This window comes from Schistocerca cancellata, chromosome 7 (assembly GCF_023864275.1).
Source record: "Schistocerca cancellata isolate TAMUIC-IGC-003103 chromosome 7, iqSchCanc2.1, whole genome shotgun sequence".
Taxonomy (NCBI): domain Eukaryota; kingdom Metazoa; phylum Arthropoda; class Insecta; order Orthoptera; family Acrididae; genus Schistocerca; species Schistocerca cancellata.
Genome location: NC_064632.1, coordinates 340,391,998 through 340,419,624, shown reverse-complemented (window position 1 = coordinate 340,419,624; position 27,627 = coordinate 340,391,998). Strand labels below are relative to the sequence as shown.

General features: G+C 39.6%; 1 protein-coding gene across 1 annotated transcript in view; it reads right to left on the bottom strand.

Moving 5' to 3' along the window:
• Positions 1–27,627, bottom strand: part of LOC126091843 (uncharacterized) — a 443,987-nt gene that overhangs the window by 132,044 nt on the left and 284,316 nt on the right. Inside the window, exons 21-22 of the mRNA XM_049907099.1 lie at positions 18,986–19,171; positions 13,550–13,704 (exon numbers count right to left, since the gene is read on the bottom strand). Of these exons, the coding sequence (XP_049763056.1) occupies positions 13,550–13,704; positions 18,986–19,171 (341 nt within the window). The remainder of the gene's footprint in view (positions 1–13,549; positions 13,705–18,985; positions 19,172–27,627) is intronic.

The following is a 27,627-nucleotide window of genomic DNA, read 5'->3' as shown; positions in this document are numbered from 1 at the left end:
AATGTCTGTTATTATAATGTGTGAAAGGCAGTGGGTAGGAATTACTAACTCACATTTTTATGTTTATTTATGTTTAGAGAGAGAGAGAGAGAGAGAGAGAGAGAGAGAGAGAGAGAACTTATAAATGTTCAGCATGCATCCATATTTCTAAATTAATTTGTAATGTAAAATGACTCATTCCACAGCATTACAATTTATTGTGCAAAATGATCCATGGAACATGAAGCTAACTAACTAATTAACTAAGAAACTAACTACAAACTTTGGCTCTAAACAGTGGTAAGGGACAAGTTAGAAGTTTCGAGAAATTGCACTGTCAGGTTTCAATAAAATCTCATAAATATGATATTTAAATATATCCACTGTGATTTTTTATTCAGATTGGTAATTGTTTTCAAATATTTATAGAGTAACAACATATTTTTAAAATCATAAATTTTATCCAAAATTTTGTTCTTAAAAATATGTCACTGTTTACTTAAAATTGTTTACTTGCAAACTGATTGCATCCAATATGAGTTACCATTGACTTATCATTGTTTGCTTGCTTTGTAAGTTAATAGTACATTACTGGGAAACCTCTCAACAACATAAATTTAAAATTTTTGAATTGTTTCAGTTTATGATACGAAAATTATACATCAATTTTTGCAGTAATGAGGTATAACAACTTCAGCATATTATCTATGATTCAGCACAACATAAAATTAATTTTGTTGACACCTTCCTATACCATAAAACAATGTTAAAGATGGCCTTTAATATATTTACTATCATGCTGTCACATAAACAATGGCAAGGGAAACAGCTTAACACTGTTTATTTGCTTAAAGAGCTATTCCCTTTTATGATACCTAATTAGCAACAAGCTCTGTGGCACCACTTGGGGCTCCACAGCATCTACCTTAAGAACATCCGCACTTGGCTTTATGTATGCAGTGGCAGAATACTGTGCCCCAGTGTGGCTCAACAGCAAACACACACACATGGTAGATAGCCAACTTAATGTAACAATGCGTATTATATCAGGCACAATCAGGCCAACTCCTACAGTGTGGCTGCCCATTCTCAGTAACATAGCCCCTCCTAACCTGCGCCGTGAACACGCTCTGGTTAGAGAATTTCAAAAAATCATGACCAACCCTCAATTACAAATCCATGAAGATACTCACGACATCCAAGGAAACCGACTCCGGTCCAGGCATCCTCCACTAAAGACCGCACAGGCTCTGCACCAAACCAATTTTAAAATAAATGACCGATGGAAAGAGGAATGGGAGAGCAGAACAGCAGTAAACTGCCACAGTATGCCATGCATCTTTAGTAAACCAAAAGGATTTGACTGCCCTCGCAAAGTTTGGTCAACTATTAATCGCATCAGAACCAACTGTGGGAGATGCGCCGACTCCTTACACAGATGGGGTAAACTTCCTTCGGCCGCTTGCAACTGTGGCGCTGAGAGACAGACAGTCAAACACATCGTGCAGGAATGCCCACTAAGGGCATACGAGGGTGACCCACAGGATTTCCTAATGGTGACCCAAGAGGCAATCGACTATTTATTATCTAAGCTGGACGTCTGCTTGTGATTGCTCTTCTGTGAGTGTAAATTTACAATTAGCGGTGTCCTTATATACAAACTGTTATTTATTGCTCTGTTTATACATATGTGATTTTTTTTTAAATTGTGTTGTTTCTGTAATTTTTACTGTGATGTTATGAGCCATACACTAAATAAATAAATAAATCCAGGAACATATTCTTTATTTGAGTTGTAGTTATCCACATCATCCTTGAATTTGTACAAATCATCTCTAAAAAGCAATTTCCTAGCACAAACACCATACACCTTATTATTACTGGCAACTGCATTTTTAGCATTCATATCCACACATCCTAACAAAGTTGCAACTAGTGGGAATCTGAAATTACAGACAGAGTTTCAGTTCTCAGTTTATCATGGGACTAGGTTGACAACAGTGAGCTTATTGTATTGAATTTTTTCTTTTAGTGGCTTCATTTTCAGTTTTCGTGGTGTGAGTATGCCAAATATTTATGTTCATTCTGTGTGTGGCCACATTCCATGACATTATACAATTATAGCTTTGTTTTTTGTTTTGTTGTTATGATTATGATGTAACTTTTGGTTGCAGTAGAGAAAGGAGCAATAAGTTATTTACTGTATTTCACTCTGTGATTTTCTGCCAAACATAATTAAAGACATCAGATTATGACATAAAGTATCTGTTTCGGTTCTGTGAATTCATTGATTTTGATTGGAGTTTTATTCGAGTGACCATCTTATTTTGCTTGTCTATTGTGGACTGTGGAAAACCTTCATTTTCGTTTGAACTGAGTATTACAAGTTTGACTTACATTCAACCTATACAAAGGTGGATAAATTGAAAACTTACAGTATCCAGAAATTTGATGGTAAAAATTTCCAACTGTGGAAATGTCAGTTGCAAATTATTTTTCAAGCTGAAAAAGTGCTTGATATCATTGAGGGGAAACTGAGGCCAAATTGAGCTGGTGAGAGTCAAACTGTTTGGGATGACTTAAATGTGATGGTGATGCTCATTCTGTCAACTGTGATGGAATTTGACCAATTGCAATCTCTTATAATGTGCACAAATGCAGTGGAAATGTGGGCCAGACTAAAGACTATTCATGAACAGTGATACAAAGTTAATAAAATGGCATTGATGCAGAAATATTTTGATTACAGAATGTTGCAAACAGACACAATTGCACAACACATCAGCCAGGTGAGTCCTTGGTACAAGCATTAGCTGATATTGGCAAACCTGTTACAGAAGTTGACAAAATGGCTACAATTTTGGGAAGTCTGCCAGCAAAGTTTGCAATTTTTTCAACTGCCTGGGACTCATGTGCTGAAGATCAACAAATGTTCAATAATTTGACTTTAAGATTATTGAAAGAAGAACAAAAACTTTACAATGTGATGAAAACTCAACCACCCTTGCAGCAGTTAATGTGGACACAACACACAAGTTCAGTTTAAATACTGGTGACAACAGTGTGTCTAATGCGGTCAGCAGAAAAGACATTGAATGTATTATTGCCACAAAAAGGAACATTTTAAATCTGAGTGCAGAAAACTTATAGCAAAACTTAATATGAAAACTGATACCACTGAGCACCAAGCTTTGAGAGCAGAACATGAGTATGTTTTTGTTCCAGGTTGCGAAAACATTTGGTTAGCTGACAGTGCTGCATCAAGAAATATGACATCATACAAAGAGTGGTTCAACACGTTTAAGCCAATTCAGTCAGAAGTCTCATTTGTTCAAATTGGAGATAACTCTATTGTCAAAGCAGAAGGGACTGGATCAGCTGAAGTTTGTCATTAGTTGAGACTATATGGCAACTTTGGACTTTGGAAAACACATTATAAATTCCTGAGCTAAAGAAATCAAGCAATGGAAAATCCAGGATGGAATATAACAATTGTAATAATTGTGAGAGCTTTTTTGTTGTGCCTATCTGTGACTCAGCATCTCTGCTATATATTGTTAAGCTAAAGAAAAATTAATTTTCAGTGGAATCAGTCACAAAAAGAGGAATGAAAGTTATTTTTGATGTCAAGAGAATGGAAGCTCACAGTTCAGGTCCAATTGCAGTAGGAATCAAGATGGACAATCAGTGTTACCAAATGTTTAAATGTCCAGATGTGCTACAGGCAAATCCTGCTTCCCTGAATTCCACCATGTTCGGGCATGAGAGACTTGGGCACATTCATTTCAGGAGTCTCAAGAATATGGCTGATCTGAACTTAGTACCTGGTTTCAATATGAAGAAAGTTGAAAATCTTCATTGTGAACCATGTCAGTATGGCAAGATGAAAAGAAAATATTTTAATTCAAATTTGGAATCGGGATTGAAAGTTCCTAGTGAATTTTTTCATGTAGATTTAAGTGGATGGATGAGAAAACAGTTTCTTGGAGGTGCACAATTTGTATGTAGTTCTCAAGGATGATTGCACTTCATACAGGTTCATGTATTTTCTTAAAAGTAAGCATGTTTTTGAAATTTCAGACACTGATTGAAAGACAAACTGGAAACAAAATCAAAGTTCTGAGAAGTGACAAGAGCAATAAGCAATTGAAGATTATTTAAAGCAAAGTGGTATAATACATGAGAAAACAAGTCCCTATACACCACAGCAGAATGGCCGAACTGAATGAGAAAACATATCCATTGCTGAGTGTGCACGCACTATGTTATTAAGTATTGACTTGTCTCATGAATTGTGAGCAGAGACAGTAAATTGTGTTGCATGTATCTTAAATTGCAGACCATGTAAAGCAAATGACAATGTTATGCCATATCAAAAATGATTTGGAAAACCTTCTTCTTTAGGACACATGAGGAAGTTTGGATCAGCAGCATACATACATGTTATTGATAAATTTAGATCAAAATGGGATAGCAAATCAAAGAAATACACTCCTGAAAATTGAAATAAGAACACCATGAATTCATTGTCCCAGGAAGGGGAAACTTTATTGACACATTCCTGGGGTCAGATACATCACATGATCACACTGACAGAACCACAGGCACATAGACACAGGCAACAGAGCATGCACAATGTCGGCACTAGTACAGTGTATATCCACCTTTCGCAGCAATGCAGGCTGCTAGTCTCCCATGGAGACGATCGTAGAGATGCTGGATGTAGTCCTGTGGAACGACTTGCCATGCCATTTCCACCTGGCGCCTCAGTTGGACCAGCGTTCGTGCTGGACGTGCAGACCGCGTGAGACGACGCTTCATCCAGTCCCAAACATGCTCAATGGGGGACAGATCCGGAGATCTTGCTGGCCAGGGTAGTTGACTTACACCTTCTAGAGCACGTTGGGTGGCACGGGATACATGCGGACGTGCATTGTCCTGTTGGAACAGCAAGTTCCCTTGCCGGTCTAGGAATGGTAGAACGATGGGTTTGATGACGGTTTGGATGTACCGTGCACTATTCAGTGTCCCCTCGACGATCACCAGTGGTGTACGGCCAGTGTAGGAGATCGCTCCCCACACCATGATGCCGGGTGTTGGCCCTGTGTGCCTCGGTCGTATACAGTCCTGATTGTGGCGCTCACCTGCACGGCGCCAAACACGCATACGACCATCATTGGCACCAAGGCAGAAGCGACTCTCATCGCGGAAGATGACACGTCTCCATTCGTCCCTCCATTCACGCCTGTCGCGACACCACTGGAGGCGGGCTGCACGATGTTGGGGCATGGGCGGAAGACGGCCTAACGGTGTGCGGGACCGTAGCCCAGCTTCATGGAGACAGTTGTGAATGGTCCTCACCGATACCCCAGGAGCAACAGTGTCCCTAATTTGCTGGGAAGTGTCGGTGCGGTCCCCTACGGCACTGCGTAGGATCCTACGGTCTTGACGTGCATCCGTGCGTCGCTGCGGTCCGGTCCCAGGTCGACGGGCACGTGCACCTTCCGCTGACCACTGGCGACAACATCGATGTACTGTGGAGACCTCACGCCCCACGTGTTGAGCAATTCGGCGGTACGTCCACCCGGCCTCCCGCATGCCCACTATACGCCCTCGCTCAAAGTCCGTCAACTGCACATACGGTTCACGTCCACACTGTCGTGGCATGCTACCAGTGTTAAAGACTGCGATGGAGCTCCGTATGCCACGGCAAACTGGCTGACACTGATGGCAGCGGTGCACAAATGCTGCGCAGCTAGCGCCATTCGACGGCCAACACCGCGGTTCCTGGTGTGTCCGCTGTGCCGTGCGTGTGATCATTGCTTGTACAGCCCTCTCGCAGTGTCCGGAGCAAGTATGGTGGGTCTGACACACCGGTGTCAATGTGTTCTTTTTTCCATTTCCAGGAGTGTAGATCATGGTTGTCAATGACGGGTATAGTACCCATTATTCTGTCTACAATCCTGATCAAAGAAAATTACAATCTCCTGTGATGTCTCTTTCAATGAAGAACAAACCTATAGCTTAAACATTGAACTAAGATATACTGAATTTTACCTGGGAGACCATGCTGCAGAAGATGTTCAAGAGGAATCAGAAGAGGATGATATTGGTGAACAAATGAAAGAAAATCAAAAAGATTTTCCAGAGGAATCTGAAGAGGATGATACTGGTGAACAAATGAAAAGAAGAACAAAACTTGGGGTCTAGTATCATTACCACACAACTGCAAGGCAGCTGGATGTTTAAGTGGGGCTATAGTGTGAAGCAGAATTCTCAAGGAAAAACTGACCACTTTAAAGCTAGATTATGTGCTAAAGGTTATTAACAATGAGAAGGCATTGATTATGAAGAGACATTCTCTCCTGTGGTCCGATATTATTCAATCAGAGTTTTATTAACCATAGATGCTTCAAAAGATAAAGAAATTAGGCAGTTTGATGTTAAGACTGCATTCCTGAATGGGGATTTGAAAGAAGAATTTTACATGGAGCAACCAAATGGTTTTGTTGTAGAAGGCTCAAATAATGTTTGCAAACTGAAGAAAAGTCTACATGGACTCAAACAATCACCCCGTTGTTGGAATCAAAAATTTGTACAGTTTCTGACAAAGTTTGGCTTTGTGCATCTGAATGCAGACAAACATGTTTGCCATGCTTTAACAGATGACACTGATGTTTACCTAGCATTTTATGTGGATGATGGCTTGCTTATTTGTAAATCTCCAAAAATACTGGAAAATGTTTTGACAGCACTGGGATCAACATTTGAAACTACTGTGGGGAATGGAAAATACTTCTGTGGATTGGAAACTGAACAAAGCCCTTCTACAAAAGAAATCTATGTAGGTCAGCAAAGATACATCAGTTCTTTATTTCAGAAGTTCAACATGGATGATTCAAAACTGAACTCCACTCCTTTTGATATTGGAACCATGTTGTACAGTGGGCAGTCTTCTGCAAACCAACATGAGGTAAAGGAGATTGAAAGCAAATCTCACTGGCAGGCAGCCAACAGCTTAATGTTTGCAGCAACTGTCTCATGGCCAGAAAATCATGTTCGCTGTGAGCATGGTGAGCAGGTTTTTACATAATCGGGGTCTCGATCATTGGCATGCTGTTAAAAGGATTATGAAGTATCTACATGGGACCAGAGACCTGACCCTAATTATTTCAGTCATTACAAAGGAATCACATTGGGAATGTTTAAAATATAAAAATATAAAAGGCACAGGTACAAAGCTGACTCTACTGGACTGGTGGTCTTCTTGGATGCCAACTTTGCTGGTGACTGTGACACTTGTTGGTTAACAACTGAGCTTGTTAGCAAGTGGGACTGTGACATGCAGATCAACAGAGGCCAAATACGTAGCAGCTTCAGATGCTGCTACTGAAGTTTTTTGGTTGTGTGGTTTCCTCAGTGAATTTGGTTTCAGTTAGATAAACCAACAACACTCCACACTGACAATCAAAGTGCTATTTGCTTGATTAAAAACACAAATCACAACCATACCAAGCTCATTGAGATTAAAAACCATTATATACATGAACATATTGAAAATAACGAAATTTAAGTTTATTATGTTTATTCTGATAAACAGTTGGCAGACTTATTCACAATACCTTTAACTAGAGACAAATTCATATCAAATAGAAAAGCTCTGTCAATGATCTCAAAATAGACTCAATCTGAAATCAATAAAGCACATCACCTACAATATTTTATATGCTATATCTTGGTTTGTCATTGACTGTTCCTTACGATTGTTTACAACTAAGTTATTCATATGTAGATGACAATGTCGTTCAAGGAAGTCATAAGATGGAAACTCAATAAATCACACTGACTTTAAGAAATAAATTTAAAATGAAAGATTTGGTAAAGTTGAGGGTGTTCTTGGGAATAAAGAGAGATAAGAGGGAGAATGGAATAATTTTGCGGCTGAAAACTTTGGTTAGAAAAATCTGTTGAAGAGGTTTGACACAAACTAACACAGCTACTTAACACTCAAGGAATAGAAGCTCACAATGATCAGAAATTGCATGAGAAAGTGTCTCACAGAGAATTAATAGGATGTTTTCTTCATGTAACTCAAACAACACAACTTGCATTAAGTTACGCTGTTAATTATTTCAGTCATTATGAAGGAATCACATTGGAAATGTTTAAAGTGAATACTCCATTATATAAAAGCCACAGTAAATTATGGGATACATTGTAAAAATGAGGGAAACAGTGAAACTATAGTAGTTTATGTTGATGCTAATTGGGACAATAGGTCAGACAGAAAATCAACATCACATTATGCTATAAAGGTGTTTGTAGTATTGTAATTTGGGGAACTAAAAACCAAAGTACTGTATCACTGTATTCTACAGAAGCAGACTTTGTATCATTTGCAACTTGTTTTATAGAATATTTTTGATTTGAGAAGCTGTTTCATGACCCAAAAATTCTAACATACGAGGGCCGTTCAGAAAGTAACCTCCGGTTGATTTAAAAAAATACACCAAGTTAAATAAAAATATTTTAATATATACATCTTACAACTACATCTTTGCACTATTTTTCTACATAGTCTCCATAGCGATTGAGGCACTTATCATATCTCTTCACAAGCTTTGAAATTCCTTCTGCATAAAAATCACCCGCTTGTGCCTGGAGCCAGCCTGTGACCGCATCTTTGAGCTCTTCGTCATCATCAAACCGCTGTGACCCGAGCCATTTCTTCAAATGCATGAAGAGGTGATAATCACTTGGCGCCAGGTCTGGGCTGTAAGGTGGATGGTTGATAACGTCCCACTTGAAGGACTCAAGAAGGGCCGTTGTTCTGCGAGCAGAGTGAGGACGGGCGTTATCGTGCAAAAAAACGATACCGGAAGTCAGCATACCACGGCGTTTGTTCTGTATAGCCCGTCGTAACTTTTTTATTGTTTCACAGTACACGTCTTGATTAATGGTCGTACCACGTTCCATGAATTCAACCAACAACACCCCTTTGGCATCCCAAAACACCGTTGCCATCAGTTTTCTGGCAGAAAAATCTTGCGAGGCTTTTCTTGGTTTGGTAGGCGAATTTGAATGTGCCCACATCTTTGATTGTTCTTTTGTCTCAGGGTTCACGTACTTAATCCAGGTTTCGTCACCGGTCACGATTCTGTTTAACAATGGTTCTCCTTCGTCCTCATAACGTGACAGAAAGTCTAATGCAGAGGCCATTCTTTGAGTTTTGTGGTGGTCGGTAAGAATTTTGGGCACCCATCGTGCACAGAACTTACGGTAACCCAATCTTGCTGTCACTATCTCGTACAAGAGAGTCTTAGAAATCTGTGGAAAACCAGTAGACAACTCCGACATTGAGAAACGTTGATTTTCACGAACTTTTGCATCAACTGTCTGAACGAGTTCGTCAGTCACCAATGATGGTCTACCACTCCTCTCTTCATCATGAACGTTTTCTCGTCCACTTTTAAATAAACGTACCCATTCACGGACAACTCCTTCACTCATAACTCTTGGTCCGTACACGGCACAAAGCTCACGATGAATAGCTGCTGCAGAATATCCTTTGGCTGTAAAAAACCTTATGACAGCACACACTTCACATTTGGCGGAGTTTTATATTGCAGCACACATTTCAAACTGCCACAAAAACTAAACTAGCGCAGGTACGACGTTCACTCGACCACGGCTTGATGCCGACTGACCTGTTGAGTGCGTGAACGCACAGATGGCGTCGCTACTCCCCCCACAACCCGCACTGTGACCGATCGGAGGTTACTTTCTGAACCGCCCTCATATTTAAGTATGACTTTGTTAGAGATTTCTGTTTTAAAAAGGAATATAGATTTTAAGTACCAGTATAGTACTATAGGTGATTAGTTAGCTGATATTTTTACATAATTATTGTCCAAACTAAAATTTCAAAAATTGTCACAATGATTGGGAATGTGTAAAGTTACAGATTAACATTGTATAGAATTGAGGTGGATGAAGGAACTGCAATTCTATATTTTGTTCTTTTTGATTTTTTGCTACTTATTCATGTTTGGTAATGGGATGTCTTTGTCTTGATCTATACAATGAGTGCATATACACGTGTTATCCTAAAGTGTATCTAATGTATTGTTCTTTCTTAATTAATGTTTCTTGTTTGCATCCATGCTCTGCTACAAGTTTTCTCAACAAATGTTCACATTTTCTTGAAAGTGCAAATCTTAAGTACTGATTATTTCCAAAACTCAATACCATAGTTTTTCTGCTTACAAAAATGTCTACTCAAATAACTTATTAGTTTGTTAATTATTCAGTTTTGAAAATTTCACCTTCTATAAACTTTTTAATGGGCTTTGGAAATACCCATTTTAGTATAAATAATTTTCATAAAATACTACCCAAAATTTCGCCTTTTTCCTGATTATAGCATTTTTCTTGTTATACTTTTAGTAATTAAATATCTGGTTTTTTGTTTTGTAATTTCGTGTCCTCTAGTTTTGTTGTCTTTTATGTTATTATTAAAAATGTAACATTGCATTTTGATTTTTAATCTAATGTTCATTTGTAAGTAGGTGAGTAGGACAATGACTGAGTGAGTTCATGGTCAGTTATTGAAATGTTAACTTCAGTGTCAGTCACTGCCCAACACTCAAATTATAATCAATTCTGTGTCACTACCTGACAACATTATGCAAAGGATAGACTGCTACTCACCATACAGTGGAGATCTCTCTCTCTCTCTCTCTCTCTCTCTCTCTCTCTCTCTCTCTCTCTCTCTCACACACACACACACACACACACACACACATTACTAACTGCCAGCCTGTGGTCAGCTACTAAAGTGTAAACTTCATTTTATATGTCAGTCAGTGTTCTATATTTGAATGATAAAACCTCTCTATGTTGCTATCAGCCTGTCAACAGCATTAATCCAAAATATAAACTGAGCAGTTGGTTCGTATTCAATAATCTAACTTTAACTACTGTGCATAAATATTGTGAATCTATGTATTAAGTGACCAGTAGTAAACTGTGACTTATGGAACCTATGGATACAACTGCCCATCTGGTTTATATACTGAAATCATTGCTTTTGACAGAGCTAACCATTAGACAGTGACACAGATTGTAAATAAACAAAAAGAAATTAAATATTGAGTACTGCAGCAAGGTTTACATTATTTGACATAAGTCCATAAGATACTTCCACAATGGGAAGAAAATTCACGCCAAGTGCCAGAGCAGTTACAAAGTGCAGAATACCAGCCAAGTAAAGTTACAACCTCCAGCTCACTGATGACTCCTTAGAAAATTGGACTCCTTAGAAAATTGTCTTCACATAATGCATGCCCTCACCCCTGGACAACTCAGATACCTGAATTAGAAAGTAACTAATAGCTAGAGGTGTATATATGATTTTATGTTTGTACCAATCTGCTGACAGAAAGGTTCAATAATACCAACCCCCTCTACCTCCCCTCCTCCCCAGAGAAATGTTATATTAATTTCCTACCTCAGTTTCTAATTATTAGAGCCAACTGACAAAAGCCAAAGTAGTCAAACACTCAGGAAGTGAGCGAAGGAGAGCAGATGCAGGAATCCTGAATCACCATCCTGGGCAAGGTAGAGGCTGTTTGCCATTGTCTTCCTCCAACCTGTTATAAAGTGTCACAAGTGTATCTGTGTCATGTGGACGGTTGTGATACATACTTGTACAGTGTAGTGTTGGGCTTGTTTGTTATGGGTGATTGGAAGGGAGTGAATGAAACCTGTGCCAGCAAACTGGTCTCTCCTCTCGAATAGTGACAAGACGAGTGCCATGTCACATGCCCTTACTTCATGAAACACTGCAGACAGTTTTGGAATTTAATCCAGGCCATCAGAAACCTTATGCCACTACCTCTCCTCCCATTTCCAGCTAAATGCTGGCAGTGAAAATGTTCCATCACGTGGATTTGAACCTTTTTATCTCTGAGTAGAGTGCAACTCCACAGATGTGGATTAGCAAGCTCAGCTACAAAGGCAGCATCAGTTGACGGACTCTAGCAGTAAAAGTGTGAAGAAAAATGGTAAGATTATTACAATATTGCAAAGAAAACTCCATACAGCTTGTTACTAAGGAAATTGTGAACACATTCAGTAAGGAATTTGCTCGCTTGTGGTTGCCATACCCATACCGTCTATGCAAGTATTGGGAAGACAACAACAATTCTTCTATCACTTGAACTATGCTCAACCACCAATCACTTCATTAATCTAGATCATTAATCTAGATATAACGCAGTTTGCTATTGCAATATGCTGAGGGTTTGGCAAGACCTTCCTGGACTAGACATTCCCTCTCCACCATGTCTAGAGACACATCCCTGGTGCCTTATTTCTGCAAACAGTCAATTTTTCTTGCACACTTGCTGACCAGCCGCAAACCCTTCATCATTTAATACCACTCACACCTGAAACAACTGAATCACATTCTATGATAGGGTTTCATTGTAATCATACCCCAAAAACGGAATTATGACTTACGCACTGTTTCCCACCCTTCCAAAATGGTCTGATGCTGCCCATTCAACTTTGTCCTTACCTATTTCATTCTGGCTCTCAAACTAGTCCTAATGTATGGGATCCTATGGAAGGCTCTAATGCAAGACCTGCCCAAAATATCTGCCTACCACTTACTCCAGCAGCACTGTCACTGAAAATCTCAAATCATGTAAGAGGTGAAGCCATATTTTAAAATATGCATACCCATTTACCAACTTAACTGAAACCATTGTATAGTAATGTCTATGGACTTGACTACAAACCAACTTTTCTGTCAGATAAACAGCCACTGACAAACTGTGGCCATGAGTCAACTGAACAACACAGTTACAGATACTACTAATAAGCACAATTTGATTGACTTAAACAGTTGCATTACAAATCTTCACATAAAATCAATATTCTGAACTGCACTTTTTTATTCCTGCATTCTTAGCCTCAGTCTCCATTAGTTCCTTCTTTCTAACAGCCTCTGCATTTTATCATGTTTTCATCCCATGTTTTCATCCCATTAATTAATATTGAAAGTTTCACACTCCTCTTGTTGCTTTTCCACTGCAGTCTAAATCATTCATGACTTGTTTCCTAATCTGTTTCTCTGACTCTGGGTTCTTCACAATATTCTCAGGTTTGCTCCTAGAAGGATCCATCTCCCCTCCATGAAAAGATTTCAACCTTATATCCTTTATGTGCCCACATACTCCACACCATGACAATGTTTCTGAACAGCCTTCCATACTGTTCTCCCCTATGACTATCAGACAACTCTTTCATACCCCATCATTGACCCCAGCTAGCTTCCATGCATTATATATGGACAAACATGAATCACATATGTGTAGACATATACTTCATAATTATATTTGGCAATATATGAAAAAAGTATAGTCTCTAAATTTCTTTAAAAAATGTAAGAAATAATGATTGCAAGTACACAAATTTATATGTCTGACACATTCTATTAAATGAAGCTGAAAATTTATTTAATTAATAAGGAAAGGCAGATTTTCAGAAGTCTCATCATGCTTACCAGATGTGTCCATTGAATCTATCATATCTCTGAACTCAAGAACATCTTTTAGCAGACTTTGCTGTTCACCATGACGTGGTAGGAGCTGCACAATTTGCACACTAACATCCAGGAAGTCCAGATTTGACTGAATTGATTCATGACTGTTGACCATGCTGAAAAACCATCAAAACAGCAACTTGCATTTTATGTGCTAGGAAAGCCAACTGTTGAGCCAACTATTGCACATTTGCTGGCAAAATGGACATGGATAGTCCAACAATAAAGATTCATCTTATAAACTCTGCTAAATTCAAACTCAAACCTGTGATATATCCTCTGTACTTGACTATTCCTGTGTCTCTAATGAGTGGACATTGTAATTTGTTACTGATCCACTTTATGTGGTTTGGTGCTGAAAACTATCAATGGCAAAAAGAATAGTTCCAATCATGTAGCTCACACAGTATTCAACATTGGAAATCATCACTTTTACTTTCACTTGTGACATAATTGTGAGTGATGGCCAGTTCAAATTTCACAGTTCTCTTTTATATGCAGGTAAGGGAAAACCCCCCATGAACCATGGACCTTGCCGTTGGTGGGGAGGCTTGCGTGCCTCAGCAATACAGATGGCAGTACCGTAGGTGCAACCACAATGGAGGGGTATCTGTTGAGAGGCCAGACAAATGTGTGGTTCCTGAAGAGGGGCAGCAGCCTTTTCAGTAGTTGCAGGGGAAACAGTCTGGATGATTGGCTGATCTGGCCTTGCAAGATTAACCAAAACGGCCTTGCTGTGCTGGTACTGCGAACGGCTGAAAGCAAGGGGAAACTATAGCCGTAATTTTTCCCGAGGGCATGCAGCTTTACTGTATGGTTAAATGATGATGGCGTCCTCTTGGGTAAAATATTCCGGAGGTAAAATAGTCCCCCATCTCCGGGCGGGGACTACTTAAGAGGACGTGGTTATCAGGAGAAAGAAAACTTGGTGCTCTACGGATCGGAGCATGGAATGTCAGATCCCTTAATCGGGCAGGTAGGTTACAAAATTTAAAAAGGGAAATGGATAGGTTGAAGTTAGATATAGTGGGAATTAGTGAAGTTCGGTGGCAGGAGGAACAAGACTTTTGGTCAGGTGAATTCAGGGTTATAAATACAAAATCAAATAGGGGTAATGCAGGAGTAGGTTTAATAATGAATAAAAAAATAGGATTGCGGGTAAGCTACTACAAATAGCATAGTGAACGTATTATAGTGGCCAAGATAGACACGAAGCCCATGCCTACTACTGTAGTACAAGTTTATGTGCCATTTAGCTCTGCAGATGATGAAGAAATTGATGAAATGCATGATGAGATAAAAGAAATTATTCAGATAGTGAAGGGAGACAAAAATTTAATAGTCATGGGTGACTGGAATTCGAGAGTAGGAAAAGGGAGAGAAGGAAACATAGTGGGTGAATATGGATTGGGGGAGAGAAATGAAAGAGGAAGCCGTCTGGTAGAACTTTGCACACAGCATAACTTAATCATAGCTAACACGTGGTTCAAGAATCATAAAAGAAGGTTGTATACATGGAAGAATCCTGGAGATACTAGAAGGTATCAGATAGATTATATAATGGTAAGACAGAGATTTAGGAACCAGGTTTTAAATTGTAAGACATTTCCAGGAGCAGATGTGGACTCTGACCACAATCTATTGGTTATGAACTGTAGATTAAAACTGAAGAAACTGCAAAAAGGTGGGAATTTAAGGAGATGGGTCCTGGATAAACTGACTAAACCAGAGGTTGTACAGAGTTTCAGGGAGAGCATAAGGGAATAATTGACAGGAATGGGGGAAAGAAATACAGTAGAAGAAGAATGGGGAGCTCTGAGGGATGAAGTAGTGAAGGCAGCAGAGGATCAAGTAGGTAAAAAGATAAGGGCTAGGAGAAATCCTTGGGTAACAAAGGAAAAATTTAATTGAATTGATGAAAGGAGAAAATATAAAAACGCAGTAAATGAAGCAGGGAAAAAGGAATACAAACGTCTCAAAAATGAGATCGACAGGAAGTGCAAAATGGCTAAGCAGGGATGCCTGGAGGACAAATGTAAGGATGTAGAGGCTTATCTCACTAGGGGTAAGATAGATACTGCCTACAGGAAAATTAAAGAGACCTTTGGAGAAAAGAGTGCCACTTGTATGAATATCAAGAGCTCGGATGGAAACCCAGTTCTAAGCAAAGAAGGGAAAGCAGAAAGGTGGAAGGAGTATATAGAGGGTCTATACAAGGGCGATGTACTTGAGGACAATATTATGGAAATGGAAGAGGATGTAAATGTAGATCAAATGGGAGATATGATACTGCGTGAAGAGTTTGACAGAGCACTGAAAGACCTGAGTCGAAACAAGGCCCCCGGAGTAGACAACATTCCATTAGAACTACTGATGGCCTTGGGAGAGCCAGTCCTGACAAAACTCTACCATCTGGTGAGCAAGATGTATGAGACAGGCGAAATACCCTCAGACTTCAAGAAGAATATAATAATTCCAATCCCAAAGAAAGCAGGTGGTGACAGATGTGAAAATTACCGAACTATCAATTTAATAAGTCACAGCTGCAAAATACTAACGCAAATTCTTTACAGACAAATGGAAAAACTGGTAGAAGCCAACCTCGGTGAAGATCAGTTTGGATTCCGCAGAAATGTTGGAACACGTAAGGCAATACTGACCCTATGACTTATCTTAGAAAATAGATTAAGGAAAGGCAAACCTACATTTCTGGCATTTGTAGACTTAGAGAAAGCTTTTGACAAAGTTGACTGGAATACTCTCTTTCAAATTCTAAAGGTAGCAGGGGTAAAAAACAGGGAGCGAAAGGCTATTTACAATTTGTACAGAAACCAGATGGCAGTTATAAGAGTCGAGGGGCATGAAAGGGAAGCAGCGGTTAGGAAGGGAGTGAGACAGGGTTGTAGCCTCTCCTCGATGTTATTCAATCTGTATATTGAGCAAGCAGTAAACGAAACAAAAGAAAAATTCAGAGTAGGTATTAAAGTCCATGGAGAAGAAATAAAAAGGTTGAGGTTCGCCAGTGACATTGTATTTCTGTCAGAGACAGCAAAGGACTTGGAAGAGTTGTTGAACGGAATGGACAGTGTCTTGAAAGGAGGATATAAGATGAACATCAACAAAAGCAAAATGAGGATAATGGAATGTAGTCAAATTAAGTCAGGTGATGCTGAGGGAATTAGATTACGAAATGAGACAATTAAAGTAGTAGAGTTTTGCTATTTGGGGAGCAAAATAACTGATGATGGTGGAAGTAGAGAGGATATAAAATGTAGACTGGCAATGGCAAGGAAAGCGTTTCTGAAGAAGAGAAATTTGTTAACATGGAGTATTGATTTAAGTGTCAGGAAGTCGTTTCTGAAAGTATTTGTATGGAGTGTAGCCGTGTATGGAAGTGAAACATGGACGAGAAATAGTTTGGACAAGAAGAGAATAGAAGCTTTCAAAATGTGGTGCTACAGAAGAATTCTGAATATTAGATGGGTAGATCACATAACTAATGAGGAGATATTGAATAGAATTGGGGAGAAGAGGAGTTTGTGGCACAATGTGACTAGAAGAAGGGACCGGTTGGTAGGACATGTTCTGAGGCATCAAGGGATCACAAATTTAGCATTAGAGAGCAGCGTGGAGGGTAAAAATCATAGAGGGAGACCAAGAGATGAATACACTAAGCAGATTCATAAGGATGTAAGTTGCAGTAAGTTTTGGGAGATGAAGAAACTTGCACAGGATCGAGTAGCATGGAGAGCTGCATCAAACCAGTTTCAGGACTGAAGACAACAACAACACCAACAAGGGAAAACCTACATAATGCACTTTGCTACAGCTAATGCTATCAAGTTTCTGTGCAGTTAACATATTCTTGATGAAATAATTAACAATAGTTCAGTTGGCAAATGAAAATCAACTTAGGTTTCACATGCACAGTTTTTCAGGTTGTGCAAAATTATACAAAGTTGCACAGTGAAAAAAATGTGGCACTAATTAATGCTGTTTCTACCAGAGCAACTGAGGCAGACTCTGCTATACATGTCAACATAATTATTACATCTGTAATTTCTGGTTACAGCCTCTTTCATCATAAGTGTTATATACTTTGTATCTGAAGCCAGACTCTAACACAAATTGAAATCATGGAGTTACATCATAGTCTGCTGGTTGCAGGCTAGTGATTTTGAGGGTAGGTGTAAGAACATGTTGTGATTTCTGAAACTATTTAATGTTTTGAAAATCGGGTAGGTAACATTTTGCTATTTTTTGGATTATAGGACTTCACTGTTACCCTGTTTATGGAAAATATTGAAGGTTAGTAAATTAAAAAGGTATACAGAACATTATTATGCTTCTGAATTAGAAATACCCAGTTTACAAGAATGAGACCCATCTTGAAAATAAAATATTTAAATTATATATTAATCAAATATCATAATTAGTGTCTAACTTAATAAGAGAGAGGAGGGGTGGTCTGATTTAGACAACATATAGCAAGAAAAGTAGTGTTAAAATTCAGAATCTTGTAAGCATGAATGCAAAAAAGGCAGTCAAAACTATGAGGTTCTCATCTTTCAATGTTAGTTATCTTGGAAGTTAATTAGCTTCAAGTATGTTTTCAAAAAGAATGAAATATCTACTTTTGAATGAATGGTAACAGCACTTAGCATTCTATTAGATCAGTGTGTTTCCCCATTATTTACTATAGTCAAAATTTCAAGTAGTCATGCCTTTCAATTAACTCAGCTTTAAGTGAAACTAACTGGATCAGGAAGATAAATATACCTAACTGAATTATAATTTTAAATGGAATTTTGCATAAACAGCAGTTTGACATACTCAAGTACATTTTAAATATTATTTGTATAGCTGCATTAGATACAGAGTGAGAAAACAAAAACATTTTAGTAATTCATGGGTGCAGGAAACATAGCAGATGGAGGAGCTTCCAACTTGCTATGTTTCAGGTTCTTCTGATAGCAAACACTTAAATGTAGTTTGGTTTTATGTTGCATATGCAAATTCAGAAATGATAATGTTGATTTATATGAAAGTTCTGTGAGTACAATCAGTTAGAAGCTAATAACGAAAAACTAAGAAATAATATATTATTAGCTTGTACCAGTTCAAATAAAATTATTTTTACCATGATGAAGCAAATGTTTATGTTTAACTTGTAGCAATGCACCTAAATTGCATGTAAAATATGGTGAAGCAGGAACACAGTTGAAGTTGCCTACATAAAAATTATCACAACAAACACCTAGGAGAATTTGAGGTAAATGAATGGAAAAAAAGAAAAGTTGACTTAAGTAAAAATTTCAATTACAAAAGCAAGATATAGTGCAAATCTTAAAGAGAGACAGAAGCAAGAAGGAATGGTACAATATATTGCATGCTCACTTGGACTTGCGTATGTTTAATTCCTTCTTTACTGCTGCTGACACTTCTGCTGTTCCTTGGTTTAGTCCCTTGCCTTCATCTGTGGGAGACTGCTGCTTTAGGAGAGATAGCATGGGCTCAACTACTGCCAGAGCAGCCTCAAACTGCCCAGATTGAAGTAATGAGAGAAACAACCCACTTACTTCCCTGGGAAAAAAATTGTTACTGAAACATTTCATATTACAAAACAAAGATCAACTAGTTTGCAGTTTAATATCACTTCAAAGCTGTCTGAGGTAATACGAACTCATAATTGGATATTTGTTTTATCACTTGCAGACAAATAGCTTAATGTTTATGTGGAACTGCAATTTTCTCGATTTTCTCTACCAAATACTAGAACAAATGGAAAATATTCATACTAGAAATAATATTTCAGATTTATAAAGGATTAAAGCAAATAGAAACATTCCAAAAATTAAGTGACTGTCCACAGCAGTGGTTTCAGAATATTGCTAAGTTTCCATTTATTTATTTTTTAATTTGTTTCCTTTTAATTTATTTACTTTCCTCAAACATTAATTATGCAATAGAAATATGGGGTATATCAACTTAAGGTAATTTAAACAGGCTATTGGTTTGGCAGAAAATAGCCACAAGAATCATCCATGGGGCTAGACTTGAAGTTCATCTTCAAAAACTGGTATTTTAATTGTATTTTTAGAGTAGTTTTGCTGGGTTGGAAAATTAAAGCCAGTCATAAACACTAGTCTACACTAACATAACACAAGAACCAAAGAGAAATACCATCGTAATAGATACAGGACAACACTATGTGAGAAGAGTTCAAAGTGCATGGGAATGAGATGAACGCATACACTGCACCATACCACTGTAAGTCTTACACTGAATCTGGAAATTTACCTAAAAACCTACTTAACAGTCCTTTTTTGTTTACATCACTGATAGGAACTGTTATTTCATGCAGAATAGAAAATCATGTCAGTAAAATGTCCTGCTTAATACTAAATAACATGTTTCTTTTTATTTGTTTTTATTGTGACATACTGAATGTAGGGCAATATTTTCTTCCTCTTACTATATCTTAATTTACTTGTATGGAAGAAATGAGCTGTGAAAGAATATTCATGTAAACTATAAACAGTCTTAACAGTATTATGAAAAGGACAGATTACTAATCACAGTAATGAAGACATGCTGAGTTGCAGACAGGCAGGATAAAAAGACTGTTACAAATCTGAGTTTATGGCCATAGCCTTCTTCAGAAAGGAAAACACATACATAATCACACAAGCAAGCACACCTCACACACAAATGATCACCATTTTTGGCCAGAATCCTGGCCAAAGATAGTGGTCATGTGCACATGAGGTGTGCTTCCTTGTGTGAATGTGTGTGTGTTTTCCTTTCTGAAGAAGGCTTTGGCCAATGTGTCATATTTATGCTGAGTAGCAATATATCCTTTTCATAATATTGTTGATATTCCAACCTGGACCTTCCATTATTTAAAAACAATCTTACAATCACGACTTTTTTTGCTATGCAATACTTTTTGATATTAAATCAAGCATTATTATTACTATTATTAAGTAGAAACATATGTAGTAGTGTGTTTTACTTTTTTAGAATCCTGCCAATCTTCGAGATACCACTCCAATGTGGGAAAATGGATTAGTGTTTTTGCACCTCTCTTTGCTGCTCTTTCCCTTCAATGGTAAAGCTCAAATGATACACTAAGATGATTATTGAGTAACCTCTATGGTAATGAAACATTTGTAGTTGCCTTCACTCGTCCTGAAAATGTTGCAGATGCTAAACAGCTTGGCCACTTTAATATCTGAGGGTGATTTGGATCCCCACCTAGCCTGAGCACTGACAGTGAGTACACATCAGAGATACTCAGGCTCTAGGCAACAGCCAAATTTTCACACCTCTGTGGGGTGCAACCACTGTGGCAATCCTGCGAGGTGGCACCACCCTCTGAGTGCTTGCTCATATACCACAGTCTGCTGATTGCTGCCAGTCTCTTGCTAGTCACTGAAGCCTGGCCTCTGGGTAGAAGAGTATTTTATTAATTTTTTGTGAATTGGACTTTCCCTTGGATTGTGGCATATGCTTAGATGACATCACTATTCTCTGGACATGTATTACTTACTATTTAATGGCTGTTAGTCATCATCAGAACCCTCTGTTTTGTTCTTCCAGTTGTCTTGTTACCACCAGTGCGGAAAATCATAAACTGTGTTTATACTGATACAGAGTGGGGCATAAAATTAGTGACATGATCTTTTTCCCCATGAAACTATTCCAATGTGGCATGGATCCTGAGTTTATCAAGCTGTGGGAGCAGCAGTTGCAACTGCAGCAAAAGCAATGGCAACAACAACAGCAGCAGCACCAGCAGCAATGGTAACAGCAAGACAGGCAGTGGAAACTCCACCAGCAACAGCAGACACAGCTGTTACAGCTTCTGCAAAACTAACAGCAGCCAGAAACTGAGTTTGGCTTGCCTACTCCTCTGCCATTCATTTGTTTCAATGACGCAACGTGAGATCCAGTTATGTCAATTTGTTCTTCACTGTAAGGCAAGGCAAATAACTGACCTGGGGGTCAGTGAGTGTGTAATGTCTCTTGCAGCAGTCTCTCCACGATATTTTCAGAAATTTTATAAATTATATAACTAAGTACATGTCTCGAAATATCTCTTCTTATCTTACCAATTCCTAAACTTTAATATACGATGATTATCAATGCAAAGTAGTTTCAAGCCCTATTATTCCTTGGAACGTCCATTTACTCCATGGAATAGCTTCTCTGCTATCTATGTTTCCTCTTATGATAAAAGAATGAAGGAGGTCTTGCTGATTAGCCGTGAAAGAAGGAAGATGCATATGTATGTATTGTTGAACTAGTCACCATCTTGATGAGATTCTGTATGAGAAGGAATTTAATACATGAATTAAACTAAAGTAAGTGTGTTTGCGTATTATTTAACTGATTATTATTGACAGTGTCTGCTTACTACTCTGTGTTGCACGGGATTAGTGGGGAACATCTGATTTACACTGGACAAACCTGCTGTTTTGTATGCTCACGATATCCAGCTTATTACTTTCAATAAATAGGCTAACATGGTATTACCAGCAGACCTCCGGTCCTCCCCATGTGATCACCAAAAGTTAATAATTATTACAAATGTTTTTAGGAGATCAACTGACAATTTTCGTCGTTCCGAGACTTCAAAATTGCTTCACTGCCTTATGGAATTTAAGTTAAGCTCAGTTTAATCAGGATAGAACAGTATTGAACTGTGTGAATGTGATAAGCCTGCTTTGTGAATGAAAATTCCCTTAATATACACACATTTTTTACTATCCTGATCAGTGAAGCTAAATCAGGCCGGTGTGAGAGAGGTTTTTAAATTTGTAGATCCCACAAAAATATTAAAAGTGCTTTTCCTATCTTCTACTAGTAAACTGCATGAAGGGGTGCAAAAAGTATACCCACACTTGGATTCTAGGAGTTTGACTTTTCCTGATGTTTGCTGATTGACTATTACAACCACCAAACACACATCGTTGTAGCTAGGTTCAGGTTTAACCTACGTGTTAAGCATCATAAACAATCCTATGCAGCAAGGGCTGATTATTTACAAGGCTTGGCACATAAATGTGACTTTTCCCATAAAGAGTGTGACACATCATATGCAGACTCCTTAACTGGTGACATTACTATGTGTTTCGCTTCAGATCAAGCTACTAAAGTGGAAGTTTTGGAGGTGCCTGACCCCACCTTGAGTAATGTGTTACAAATTGCCAAAGTTTACAGAGTAACTGTGTGAGCAAAGTTCTGATTCATGAGTCCTTGGGTTTTGAGAATGTTAGTATTCTTAGTCGCCATTCTACTTCATGATCACTGATGCCAGTTAACATCATCATCCAATTTTGTCTTGTTGTCTGACAACAAGGAATGTAGTAGACAGTGCATTAGTTAGTGATTTCTTTCCCTCATTGTTGGCATATCCACACAAATGGAAACACTTTCATCACTGATGGCATGCCCCAACCTAGCAGAGGCTTATTCTGCATTTCCCTCCCTGCAGTTGTCAAGAAACTGCAACAAAATTCATGCCATCAAACTGCATTCAAATTGTCAGATTGTGGCCCACAGCATCAATAATGTCCACTCCTCTTTCCATGACGTCATCTATTTTGCTTGCCACAAACTGGGGCACCTCGTGACCGTCTGCCTCAGTTGGGGTGTGCCAACAATTTCAGCCATCAGCACACTGCATACTACTTTGCAGATGCACAAGGCAGCAGACTGCGAGATGCAGCTTCTCATGTTGCAACTGTTCATTCATAGGATGATGGCAGGTTTCCTGTTGGACACAGGTGCAGTCATGTCTCTGATTACTGAGGAAATGTATCACTGCATTGGCTCCCTGCAGTAACAGTCCCCTCAACGCAAAGTAGTGATATGCAATGGCCAGTCGATCCTGTTGTGGGGTCAGATCATCATCCAAGCTAAGTATAAAAACGTTGTTCAGGAACTAACTTTGCTTGTAGTCAACTCTTTGATGCTTTTTCGCTTTTTGGTTTTCAAGTGCACGACCAGGTTAATTTGGTTTCACCTGAAATCATATTCATGGAACTTGATGCATCGTGTGCACAATATAAGCAACCTACACAAGCCTGTGCAATGGGGTTCCAGACCCACATTTCCTAAAACCAATCGGCAGTGCCTAAGTTTTGTAGGGCTTGTCTGACACCTTTCACCATGCATGAGAAAGTTAAAGCAGAAACAGGTAGGTTGCAAAGTGTGTGGGTGTTCTATCACCAGTATTGTTTAGCCAGTAGGCTACGTCCATGTTTGTAGTGCAGCAGCCTAATGGATCACTCTGCTTTTGTGGTGATTTTAAGTCTACTGATAAGGCTCAAGCAAATGTTCTTTTGTATCCATTTCCTTGGCAGGACAAACTGTTGGCTAAATTACATGGAGGTTAGTGTTTTTCAAAAATAGATCTCAGTAACACCTACTTTCAATTATCTGTAGAAGATCAGATGAAAGTTTTTAGTGCTTAATATGCCATTCAGCATGTTATGATAACAGGTTGCCATTCATGGTTTCAAGTGCTCCTATGATATTTCAGAGATACCTTGAGGAGCTCATCCAAGGTAACACCAACTGTGTTAATTAATTAAATGCTTTGATGGTTGCTGGGGTCACACAGGAGCAGCACCTGTCTACATATGTCGTTTGAGTGTCTCCAAGCCAATGATCTGTGCTGTCACCTCAACAAAATGTAGTTTTTTGTGTCAAGAGTCATGTACTTGGGTCATATATTAAGTTGAGAAGGGCCTGCCCCAACACAGGATCGTGTGGCTGCAATCACTGAAATATCAGTTCCTAAGAACCTCAAAGAACTACAGCCTTTCCCTGTCAAAGTAAATTATTGTGTCAAGTTTACAGCAAATGTGGCCCACATTTCCCACCCATTTAATCAACTGCATAAAAAAAGGTGTTAAATTGGTGTGGCCAGAGGCATGCCAAAAGATTTTCATGCAACTTAAAAAGTGAAACTTCCTGGCAGATTAAAACTGTGTGCCGGACCAAGACTCGAACTTGGGACCTTGCCTTTCGCGGGCAAGTGCTCTACCAACTGAGCTACCCAAGCATGACTCACGTCCCGTCCTCACAGCTTTACTTCTGCCAGTATCTCATCTCCTACCTTCCAAACTTTACAGAAGCTCTCCTGCAAACCTTGCAGAACTAGCACTCCTGAAAGAAAGGATACTGCGGAGACATGGCTTAGCCACAGCCTGGGGGATGTTTCCCGAGTTTGAGTCTCGGTCCGGCACAGTTTTAATCTGCCAGGAAGTTTAATATCAGCACACACTCCACTGCAGAGTGAAAATCTCATTCTGGGAACTTAAAAAGTGCCTTAGATTGGCCCCTTGTTCAGCTATGTTGCATGCTGCGCATGTTTGATGCTTGCCACCAATGAATCGGATTGCAGAGTGGTTGCCGTGCTGCCCCACATATACTCCAATGGCACAAAACAGACCATTGCATTTGCATCCAAAACATCAAATGTGGTGCAGAGGAATTATTCGCAGGTTGAGAAGGAGGTGTTGGCTATCGCATATGGTGTACAGATATTTTACATTTTTATGTATTTTGCAAAGTTTCACTTGATCACCAATCACAAGCCATTTATTTTGTTGATCGTCCCTCATTTGAAACTTCCTCATAAAACAGAGCAGCAGTTGCAATAGTGTGCATTGTTACTCAGGAATTATACCTCAGAGATTCATCATCAATCTACCACACAGCACTCCAATGTGGATGCACTTTCCCAGGTGCTGTGTGGCCCAGATGATGAATTCGAGAGGCATCAGTTGATGTGTTTTGCCTTAGACATAAACCAGTGGCCCATCCTTGATAGATTTCTGATTGTGGCACATGAAGTAGCTGCAGATATGGCATTTGATCTACTTCTCTGCAGGGTGTTGTCTAGTGTATGGCAGGGTGACAAGGGCATTTGCCTGACAATGGCCTTCGAGGGTGCACCTATTTTTCCCTATGATATAGGCTTAAAATAACTGAGGGGGCCATTTTTCTGGTTACGGATGATACTGAGCACCAGATGGTAAATGCCCCCACTCTCCAGCCCTACATATTGCAGATCCTCCAGGCTGCACAGTGGGGAATGTGCAGAATGAAGGCAATTGCGTAACATCATGTGTATTGGCCTGGGGTTGATGCCATCATTGAACCTACTGTCTGGAACTGCCTTGGCTGTACCCACAACTAATTTGCCCTTGCACAGTGGTACCACCACTGGCCATGGCCTGACCATCCCTGGCAAAGGTTACATGTTGATTTCAGTGATCCATTCTGGGGATTGATTTGGTTGCTTGTTGTTGATGCCCTCTCTAACTTTACATATGTCACACAGATAGCTACAACTACTACAGCAGCTATTATACACACCCTGTCCATCATATTTGCAGTTGAGGGGACCCCTTACACCCTGGTTTTTGAAACCAGCCCTCAGTTCATGGCCTTGGTGTATCAGGATTTTTGTCGGCACAATCACATTGAGCACCTGACCACTACTCCTTTCCGTTCCATGTCCAATTTGGAAGCTGAGCAGATGATAATGATGTTCAAGATGCAGATGTCCAAAATAATGATGACAGATGATTCTGGAGCACACTGACCAGCTTCCTCACCTCGTAACAGTCTACCCCTGTCAATGGTCACAGCCCAGTGCATATTTTACACAGGTGCAGAACCCACTTGTCAGACATCCTGTGCCCAATTCCACAGGATCACCACCCTCAGGCACAGCCATATTACTGCATGAGTACCATCTTCTGAGCTCATACTTTCAGCTAGAATGGTGAGTGGACCCAAGGCATCAGCAGTGGTAATAGGGGAAGGCAGATGTTTGAGGTTGAGGCCAGCCGGAGCAGCTGATCTGGCACCAGAATCACTTTTGTCCATGCCGTGATGTATGCCCCCCCCCCCTCCCCCCCCTATTTCCCATCACCACCAGCTGAGTGTGCTGTCCACGTTCACCCCAGGGACTGGCCAGCCCATCAGCCTGTCTCTTATTAATATAACCTCTGCAGTTACTCCCCTATGCCACTTATGGCTCCCACCTTGCCATCAGTGGCATCCTTCCCTCACCATCAGTTGTGATTCATCAGCCTGTGGTGCCGATGGAGAGCAACCCCTTTGTCCCAGCTCCATTACTTCTGGTGCTCTCTCCCTCACAGGCTGGCCCAAGCCATGCTCCAGACTCCATCAGTCACCCAGGACTCTCACAGACAGTGCTGCATCCCAGCCCCCCCCCCCCCCCCCTCCCAATCACAACAGGGGCCTCTGTGGGTGCCTTTGACAGGCGTTTTCTGCATCCATCTCTCCCCTTCCTTGGCGAAGACAGCAGTGGCCAGGACACTTTCAGCCCTATGTGCCAATTAAGTGGGGGAGGGCTTAGTATCTGAAGGTGATTCACATTCTCCATCTAGCCTGAGTATTGATACAGAGAACATTTCTAAGATACTTGGTCTTTAGGCAACAACCATGGCTCACACCCACATGAGACGCAAACATTGTGGCAAGCATGTGAGGTGGTACCACCCTCTTACAAGTGTTTACCAATATACCACAGTCCAGCAATTGTGGCCAGAGTCTCACTAGTCACTGTAGCCCAGCCACTAGACAGTACAATATTTTATCTTATCTATTTAATGTTTTGTGCACTGGATTTTCCACTGGACTGTGGTATGTACTTAGATGACTCAGCTACCCTCTGGATTTGTGTTGGTTATGAATTCACCTAGGGATCTGAGGTGTCAGTCACCATTGGACCTGCCTGTTTTGTCCTGCCAGGCTCCTTGTTACAACCACTGTGATTAATCATAAACTGTGTTTCTGCTTATGGAGAGTAGCAGAGAAAATTTTCTGTTTGTAATTGTCCTCAGTACTCAGCTGTGTTGAGATTAATAATAGTTACAGCTGTTGATGAACTTGGTGATGCAAGAATTCATCTTTTTTCTGTATTCTACAACATTTGAATAGGGTAACTGAATATTTGTCCAACTACCATGGTGAAATGAGTTTAGAATGGA